This window comes from Cebus imitator, unplaced genomic scaffold (assembly GCF_001604975.1).
Source record: "Cebus imitator isolate Cc_AM_T3 unplaced genomic scaffold, Cebus_imitator-1.0 Scaffold158, whole genome shotgun sequence".
NCBI lineage: Eukaryota > Metazoa > Chordata > Mammalia > Primates > Cebidae > Cebus > Cebus imitator.
The window spans coordinates 606,440-616,933 of NW_016107473.1; the positions used below are offsets into that span (position 1 = coordinate 606,440).

At 33.5% G+C, this 10,494-nt stretch overlaps 1 protein-coding gene across 2 annotated transcripts in view; it reads left to right on the forward strand.

Moving 5' to 3' along the window:
- Nucleotides 1–10,494, forward strand: part of GPC5 (glypican 5) — a 1,400,898-nt gene that overhangs the window by 278,656 nt on the left and 1,111,748 nt on the right. For both annotated transcript variants that reach the window (XM_017543578.1, XM_037743888.1), the window contains exon 3: nt 6,742–7,436. In XM_017543578.1, coding sequence (XP_017399067.1) covers nt 6,742–7,436 — 695 coding nt within the window. The remainder of the gene's footprint in view (nt 1–6,741; nt 7,437–10,494) is intronic.

Sequence of the window (10,494 nt, forward strand, 5' to 3'; positions counted from 1 at the left end):
AAAAAAAGGAAATGGAATTAAAATTCATTGTAATGTGTGTGATAAAAACTGGTTATAAAATTACTTTTAAAACCATCTACCTACCTATTCATCTATCTAATTTAATATACAGGGTTACATGATTTCAGGCACGGAGTAACTCTGAAGTAGCACAGTAGTAATGAATTATCCATTGCAATACCATAATCTGTGACTTGAGACTTGTAATGCACACAATGCAAATTTGCTCTGATGATTTCTCTTCAACCAAATATACATTGTAAAATCATCTGATTTTTCTGTGGTCGATATGATTTAATCTTTTAAATTTCATTGCTATATTTGAGGATATCTGTGGCCTCAAATTATAATTAAAATTTCAATTTTTGAAAGTTATAATGTTGATATATCAAAAATTAAAAATATAAAAAAGTCATAAAATTTATGCTCATGTCATGCAGGAGAGGTTATTGTAACAGTTATTCATATAATCATTACTTTTAAAAACCAGCTTTATCTTCAAACTGATAAAAGCCATGTAACTCAGGTTTCTCTCATTACAAAAAGCTGCCTGCATATAAATCTTCACTGACTTTGACATTTTTCACATTTAATTTTAAATCAGCATCACTTAATTTTATCTCTACCAGCTTTATTTAAAGTTAAATCCTTGATTTGTGTCAGTAATCATTTGTGTATATAATAAAATTTCTCTAAAAGGAATGCGGGCTGGAAACAGTTAAAAGTTTTCAGCCTTATGTGTTTTGTCATTAAATTAAAATTAACAGAATGTTAATGTGGAAAATGGAAATAGATGCAGATAAACTTCATGCATTCCATATTCAGATTTTAGTGAGATAACACATAAATGATTTTATGTATAGATAAATTAATTTTCCCATAAGACTGCAAATAATTACATTCTTTATTCAAACAGTAATTAGATTGTACTTGCAGCCTTTAATTCAATCTACCACTCAGGCATTATAAGGAAAACTGGAAATTATTCTGTCTTGATAGACTTCATCTGATATCACTGCAAAGAAGACCTTATTGAAATTCTCAATGAAAAACAGAAAAAGAGAATGTTTTATTTGTAATCTGCTCCTTAAATTCCTTAAACAAGACTGGAAAATGTTTATTATCAACGTGTACTGCAATTTTTATTGCTTAAATACAAAGCTACTACATGTACAGCTTGGGTGAGAAGTATTTTTTATGTATTAAAACTGTAATGAAAAAAACTGGGTAGTTTATCTTTCATAATTAAGTATATATGATTAATTGTTCAGCACCTTACCTATCTTGGATTTATAAACACTGATTTTATATGTCTATTACACTTTTGCAGAACAGCACATATTTTGCTACTTGACAATTATTTTAAAAGTTTAAACTCTTGCTAATATCAAAATATTAATTCAATAAAAGGAAAACACTCTACTCCTTGGTAAACATGGTGTGAGAACAAAGTGATAGTTTTGCAAATTCAAAGTTAATGCAAACAAGTAGTTTTAGTAAATTCAATTTCTGATTTTACCAATTTTTATTAAAAATTAGTACAAAGTTATTCAGTGGCTTGGTTTCTTGGTTGTTCACTTTTGATATGTGTTTACATATTAAAATTTTATTAAGTGGTTAGGAAAAAAATTCAAAGAATGTTTATCCCTAAGCATTGAAGAATCAATTATGTATAGACTAATTGTTTACAGATTTTTATTGATTGGATGTAAGAGATATATGAAAATATGTATGTTACATATATTTAGGTAATTCAGTTAACTGGAATATTTCAACATCAGATTTAATGCATATTGAAAGCCCCCCAATTTTTTAATATTGTAGTGAGCTCATAGCATGGTGAAAAACTAATGCAATAAATTACTTTAAAAAATCTATTTTGTGTTCAGATATTCAGAAAATAAACATAATGTTGACATGGTTGTGTGCCACTGAAGTGCAGAGATTTGTTTGGAGAAATGCATCATTAAACAATTTCATCATTGTGCAAATATAACAGGGTATACTTGAACAAATCTAGACCTTATAGTCTGCTACATACCTAGGGTATATGGTATAGGTTCATTGTTCCTTGGCTACAAACCTGTACGACATGTTACTATACTTAATACTCTAGGCATTTGTAATGCAGTGGTAAATCTTTGCGTATCTAAGCATATTTAAACATAGAAAGGATAATATGGATAGTGTAGACTAAACCTGTAATCCTAGCATTGTGGGAAGCCAAAGTGAGAGGATACCTTGAGGCCAGGAGTTTGGGACCAGCCTGGGCAACATTGCAAGACTCCATCTCAACACAAAATAATATAAAATAAAAATTAGCCTGATGTGGTGCTACACACCTATAGTCCCACCTACTTGGGAGGTTGAGGGAGGAGGGCTGCTTAGACCCAGAAGGTTTGGTCTACAGTGAGCTATGATCCGGCCACTGCACTGCAGCCTGGGTGATAGAACAAGATGTTGTCTCAAAAAATTATATATAAAAATCAAATATAAAATATACATAAATGTAAAATTATGGTATACATATTTTTTTAAAAGGTACATCTGTATAGGGCACATAACATGAGTGGAGTTTGCGGGACTGGAAGTTGCTGTGGGTAAGCCAGTCAGTGAGTGGTGAGTGAATGTGAAGGCTTAGGACATTACGGTACACTATTGTAGCCTGTACCACACACCGTACTGTTCGGCTACACTAAATTTATTTTTAAAATCTTTCTTCAATAACAAATTAACCTTAGCTTACAGTAGTTTATAAAGCTTACTTTATAAACTTCAATTTAAAAAAAAACTTGTTGACTTTTTTACAGTAACATTTAGCTTAAAACACAAACTGATTGCACAAAAATATTTTCTTTATATCCCGATCCTAAAATTTTTTGATTTATTTATTTATTATTATTTTTTATTATACTTTAAGTTCTGGGGTACATGTGCAGAATGTACAGGTTTGTTACAAAGGTGTACACATGCCATGGTGGTTTGCTGCACCTGTCAACTCATCGGCTACATTAGGTATTTCTCCTAATGCTATCCCTCCCCGAGTCCCCCACCCCCTGACAGGCCCAGGTATGTGATGCCCTTCTCGCTGTGTCCATGTGTTCTCATTGTTCAACTCCCACTTATGCGTGAGAACATGTGGCATTTGGATTTTTCTGTTCTTGTGTTAGTTTGCTGGGAATGATTGTTTCCAGCTTCATCCATGTCCCTGCAATTTTTAAAACAAATTTTGAACTTTTTTCTTAAAAACTTAAGACACAAACACACACATTAGCCTAGGCTTATACAGGGTCACGATAGTCAATATCACCATCTTCCTCCTTCACATCTTGTCGCACTGGAAGGGCTTCAGGGAAAATAACAGGCATGGAAATGTCATCTCCTGTGATAACAATGCCTTCCTGTGGAACACCTGACTGAGGTGGCTTTATGGTTAACTTAAACACAAAAGTAGAAGGCATACACTCCAAAATAACAATAAAAGGCATAGTCTGGTAAATACCAGTAACACAGTTGTTTATTATCATTATCAAATATTATGTACTGTCCATAATTGTATGTGCTAGATTTTTATATGACTGGCAACCTGGTCTTTTTGTTCATAACAGCATCACCACAAACATGTAATATGTTGGACCGTGATGTTATGATGGCTATGACATAACTAGGTTATAGGAATTTTTCAGCTCATTATAGTCTTATGGGACCAAGTTCACATATACAGTTAGTTATTCGCCAAAACATCATTATAAGGCACAAGATTGTATTTGATAACATATAATCTCTCCTTTAAAGGGTAGTAAAGTTAATACACAGTTTATGAAAGCTAAAGTTTTAATACATATGGTATTAGGGAAAAGTTTTTCAATTTCACTGTACTATGATTCCTGAAATTACTGTCAAATTCTTTTTGGTTATTTTGTTTTAAAGAATAAAATTGAATCAGAGGAAAACTACTCTAAAATAAAAACTGTATAATTTGTTCATAAATTTATTTTTAATAACAAACTCAAACAGTAATCAAAATTAGTTTGTTGCTAATAATACACAGTGGCATTAAAAAAGAAATAATGATATTTGAAAGTGCTATACTCATTTTTATTTTGAATGGAAACTCCCAAATGTTAAATATATTCTCTTTAATATCATTTTACAACATAAATTACTTTGTAAAACATACTCATTAGGCCTACTTTAACTCTGTATTTTCCTAAATCATTATGTTATAAATTAATTGTGCTGAAATTTATAAAGAAATATTCTTGTGTTTATAAAAATTGCATGCGTGAGCATCATTTAGAGTTGGCAGAAATCAGGTGGAACATCAGTATTGCCTGATTCAGCAATGTGCGACCTTTATCCCACTAAGAATAATAAGGCAATTGTCAGTCACATGAACACGTGTAGCACAAATCTTAGAAACCTGGCTGGAAAGCATGTAAGAATGCCTGTGATATAGGGTATCTTTGAATCTATCTTTATCTTTAAAAAATTAAATAATTTTAAAACATTGTGATTTAACCATTATTGGTAAATACAATTATTTGTAAACGACTTCACCATTCATAGCCACACACAAACTGTTGAGAAAAAATGACCTATTACACAGGCTCATCAGTTTTATTGTAGTTCAAGCCACAAAGATTCAATTCCGTTTTCACACTTTGTCCTGTGGATCTGTGAAAGCAGAGTGTAGTGGCTGAGAGTGCAGCTCTGGGGTCGGGTTATCCTAGTGGAATGCTTGCTGAACAACTCTGTAAGAGCAGAGAGAATATTTTACACATATTTGCAATCTCAATGTTTCAAAACTGGCCAGGTTAAAAGAATCACCTGGGCTGCTTGTTAAATATAGATTCCTGAACCAAGACAAACCTATTGAGTTAGAATTTCAAATGCAGAGACCTGACAATCTATATTTTTTCCCTATGAAGCCCAGGCCATCAGGCCATTTGGGGAAACTTGGCATTAATGCTGGCTGACTTGGTAGAGCTGCTAATCTCAACAGAAGCCTTCTCATTACCATCCTATTTTCATTTTTTCCTATTTTTATTGAGTAGCTAGTTACTAGGGATGCACAGATAACACGTGAGCTCTACCTAACAATCTATCCAGTACTCTGTTGAAACAGAATTGCAATCCCTTTTAAAAGCTGTTAACTTTGATTGCAGGGTAGATGCACCTTAATATATCACACAAAAGCCAGGGGCTCAATGTGAATTAAATCAGTATCAGAATTCATGATATTGTATTCTTACTTATTTGTGCTTGGACTCAATGGCAGAGTCATCACACAGTTCTGCTTCATTAGTAGTTTGCCTTGCACCTCTACATTTTGTTATCCCATTGTATTTTTTCTGCTCTTCTTCCATCTATTTTTGTAATTTACTCAAACAGTATTTTGGTTACTAAGTTATTGCATGATCTTTTACAACCTAATTAAAAGTGAATATACAATTGGGACTATAGGGAGGTAATTTTATTGAATGTATTTTATTATTATATATCGAAACAGTTCAGTATCCTTATTTAGGCTAATTCAGAACCGTAATTACTAATATAGCCAAGGTGTTTACTGTTGCTTAATACATCATTTTGATATTCCATTTTGACTTGCTGATTACTCAAACTTTCTATTTTTAGATTTTCTTCTTTAATTTGTGGACAAATTATTCTTGGTTCTTTCTGTGGATAAAATGATTTGAGATCATCAGTTATCTAAATAAGAAACAAAATAACAGTAAAGTCTTTGAAGATAAGATGATAAGAAAAAGGATATGATTAATAATGTGATCACAATAATTTATTTTCATCAAATAATAGCACTCATGGGTTTCCCACTGCTTAACAAAGTGTGATGATTTATGGATACTTTTAAAATGAATGCTTCACTTTCTCTTTAGCTAGAACATGTGAGGTAGTCTCAGGATTGGTTTCCCTTCAGGAATCTAACCTTCCATTGTAACAACTAGTGTGTAATCTACTAGCTTTCATTCTGGGAAAGAAAAAGATTTAAAGAATTATAAAAATAAAGCAAGTAGTGAATCAGGTACTTAAGGTGACCATCTTTTATAAATAATGAAGTCAAATTATAAAATACATTTCTCAATGATACTTTTTTCTATCATTAGTGAGTTATGAATGACTATAAAGTAAGAAACTACCATATATGTAACTTATTTTTTATTTCATTACTTTTTAATTTTTTTTGAGATAGGGTTTTGCACTGTCACCCAGGCTGGAGTGCAATGGCTTGATCTCAACTCACCGCAACCTCCACCTCCCAGGTTCAAGCGATTCTCCTGCCTCTGCCTCCCAAGTAGCTGGGATTACAGACGTCTGCCACCACGCCCAGCTAATTTTTGTATTTTTAGCAGACATGGAGTTTCACCTTGTTGGTCAGGCTGATCTGGAACTCTTGACCTCGGGTGATCCACCCACCTCAGCCTCCCAAAGTGCTGGGATTATAGATATGAGCCACTGTGCCAAGCAATTTCATTACTTTTAAAAAGACTTTGATTCTAGGAAATGTGACTCTATAAAACTTGTATGTTACATGCATTGGTCATTGTTGTCTGGTCATTATCCCTGGAAAGCTGAATTTTTTAGTAGGCTGAGAATTACAGTTGAGATTCTTAGATTAATTTTGATGCATTAAGCTCAGTTAATGTCTGGAGCAGCTGGACAAACAGTGTTACCATGAATACTAAGCCTTCTCATCTTTTACCTTTGCTTGTGTTACAGAAACCCTTGAAACTCTCATCAAACAAGCAGAAAATTACACCAGTATACTTTTTTGCAATACCTACAGGAACATGGCCTTGGAGGCTGCTGCTTCAGTTCAGGAGTTCTTCACTGATGTAGGGCTGTATTTATTTGGTGCAGATGCTAATCCTGAAGAATTCATAAACAGATTTTTTGACAGTCTTTTTCCTCTGGTCTACAACCACCTCATTAACCCTGGTGTGACTGACAGCTCCCTGGAATACTCAGAATGCATCCGGATGGCTCGTCGGGATGTGAGTCCATTTGGTAATATTCCCAAAGTAGTAATGGGACAGATGGGGAGGTCCCTGCTGCCCAGCCGCACCTTTCTGCAGGCACTCAATCTGGGCATTGAAGTCATCAACACCACAGACTATCTGCACTTCTCCAAAGAGTGCAGCAGAGCCTTTCTGAAGATGCAGTACTGCCCACACTGCCAGGGTCTGACTCTCAGTAAGCCTTGTATGGGTTACTGCCTCAACGTCATGCGAGGATGCCTGGCGCACATGGCGGAGCTTAACCCACACTGGCATGGGTATATCCGGTCACTGGAAGAACTGTCAGATGCAATGCATGGAACATACGACATTGAACACGTGCTTCTGAACTTTCACTTGCTTGTTAGTGATGCTGTGATACAGGCTCACCTCAATGGACAAAAATTATTGGAACAGGTAAGTAGGAATTCCACATTTCCAGTCTGATTTCTTATAATTCAATGTGTGTGTGTGTGTGTGTGTGTGTGTGTGTGTGTGTGTGTGTATGTGTGTGTATAAACTTGATTATTAAATGTACTTTAAAATTATGACAGCTTAGCAAATTTATACTTTAGGAAATAATACGAGAATGTATCAGTTCATATATTCAATTCAAGGAATTGTATTTTTTACATCTTAGAATAAAATCCTGATTGGCTAAAACACATTCTCCCCTAAGCAGAAGTCTGTTGAAAGGGTGAGTTCTTCGACATGGCAAGAGCTCAGGTTTAAAATCAGGAACAACGTAGATTTGAATCTTTAATCTTCCCGTAATTAGCTAAATGAAAGTAGGCACGTCCGCTTGGCCTCTTTGCACTTCAATTTCCTCAGTGATAAAAAGGAAATAGTAACATACAACATTTGAGTATTCTTTATTGGGAATGCAGGCATTATGTATGCAAACTACTTAGTATGGGACCTGGTACTCCAAAAATGCATTGCTATTGTTAGAATTTCTGAAGTATTTGGCTTTAAAATGGAAAATACCAGTTATATATCCCTGAAGTTAAGACTTGATAGCTTAGTGTTCAAAAGAGTTTCTTCAGAGAAAATCTGTCGTAGTGATGGTGTGATGACTTTTTAAAATGTAATATATATGCGGTCATGACATTTTATGCCCAGCAGACTAAAAAGTTTTTAAAACACAATAATCAAAACATATGAGAGTTTTCTATTTCTCCCACCTTACATAGAACCATTTTTCTAAATATCCACTAGCTCTCTTAGTTCTCACATCCCAGAGTAAAATGGGATATTCTGTTGATGGTTCTACTAAACATTTCCCCCTGAAGTAAAATTATACTCTCCAGTGCCAACAAAATACATCTCCCTATGCTGGCATTGATTTACCAAATTAATAAACATTTTCACCAATTAGCTGTATATGTCAATTCCTTTAATTAATGACTGATAGAATCTGAAAAGCTTTATGTTCAAACACGTTTTCCCCTTCTCTTCCTAACTTTCAGGGACTTTCCATGTCCCATGTGAGCCTTTATGGTTCTTTTCTGAAAATTGAAAATGACATTCTCTCTAGGTGGATTCAGCACAGCACCCTAGGGTAAGTGTGCACTGAAGTTTAACTCCTACTCTGTTTCATTCAGCTGGGTATCCCTATGCAATGAACCAGGTTCTCTGTTTGATATAATGGCCTGGTCTTTTTGTCTTCTCATATCCTTTTATGAAAATTGAACATGGCCCACAACCTCTGGAAGGGACACAATAAACCATCTCAAAAGGAGGTACCAATGACTGCTGTGGTTTCAAGTATATCCTTGAAAAATAAGCATGTAGAAGATCTGAGTTTCCTATTTTAAAAACTAGGATAGAAGTTTGCAGTAGACCGGCAAGCTTTCAAATCCTGGGTCTGCTACCCATTAGACATGTGGCCAGGTCAGCTTCTAAAACCCTTTAAACTTGTTTATCCTATGTGAAAAGGAAGGGAGGAGTAACTTAAATGGGACAGTGTTAGTCAGACTCTGACACTGGTAGACAGTTGGTACCTGATAACCTTATTCTTTTCTCCTTATTCTGTGGCAGGCCCTGAACAAACCTTGGTGGAGCAGGTCTCTTTTGCATCTCAAAGTATTAGAATCAGGTTTATGTTTCCTAAAGAAGTTTCATATAAAACTTTTATCATATAAAACACCCTGGTGTGTTTTCAAAGGGTGATCTTTCTAAAATAAATCATCTGATATTATATAATAAATAGTCCTATGACTATTTTGAGAAACATCAATTATTACTAATAAATTATGGATTCTTTTCTAAATAAAAGAACTGAGTTTTCTTTTTTACTTGTGGGAACAGAAGAAGAAACCTACTTTAAATTCCTTGAAAATTGACCCATTAATATTTATTTCTACCAACTTCAAAATGATTTATAAGCTATTTATCAAGCTTTATAAGCTCTTTATCAAGCTTTGATAACCAGTTCACACATCGATGAATTTAACAAATTCAAAATAAATTACTGGAGAGCCAGCAAATAATGACTTTCTCACATTCCCAAAGAAATCTCTGAGATCTAGTACTTCCAAGTCTAGTCCTCCATAAATACATATTTTCACTTTAAAAAATCTGTAGAGGTACCTGATATATAATAATTCTGTTGGATAAGTTTCAACTGGAAAAAAAAGTTTAGTTTTCTGAGAAAAATCCTAAGTACCTTATATTTGGTAAATGTTTAAAGAAACAAAAATCAATTTACAAGAGAATTTTTAAAATTTCATAATCTGTGATTTTATTAAGACAAAGTTCGATTTAATAAAGCAGAAGAAGAGAGGCAACAAAGAGTAGGAATTAAAAGCACAAGTCCTAGTGTTAAATTGGATTTCACATCTGTCTCTACCTCTTACTAGCTGTGAGTTTATACATTTGCTTAATTTATATCTGTTTGGTTCAGTTTCCTCTCTGGTTAGATAGGGCAATGTAATACCAAAACAATGTTCTTGTGAGATTGAATGAACGTACACACTTAGATTAATATCTTGTGCATAGTGTTTACATTTTACTATTGCTATCCCATTATATCATTTAGAAATAGTTCATTGATTTCTCTGATGTTTTAAATGCTCCCAAAGTAAACATCCCTTTCTTAGGGACGTAAAGTTCAAAAATAATCATTTAATTAAACAAATACTTGTAATTTTTCTGTATGCATAACAAAAAAAATTGGTGTTTTCAGAAAATATTAGGCAAGACTCTAATGTACTTTTAATATTAACGGATATAGATAGATTACCCTCTTGTTAATAAACTATTAATTCATTTGGTAAATAAACACTTGATTTTTTTTGAAATCCTATTTCCTATTAATTACATTTAATATATTATTTCTTGCTATAATTTGACACTTTAACTTATTAAAGGCATAAGAACATAGAGTCTGGGTTAATATCATTGTTTCAAGTTGTTCTAAATAGAATAAATGTTACCGGGAAACGCAGCTAAATATTTATTCTATACGGTTTTA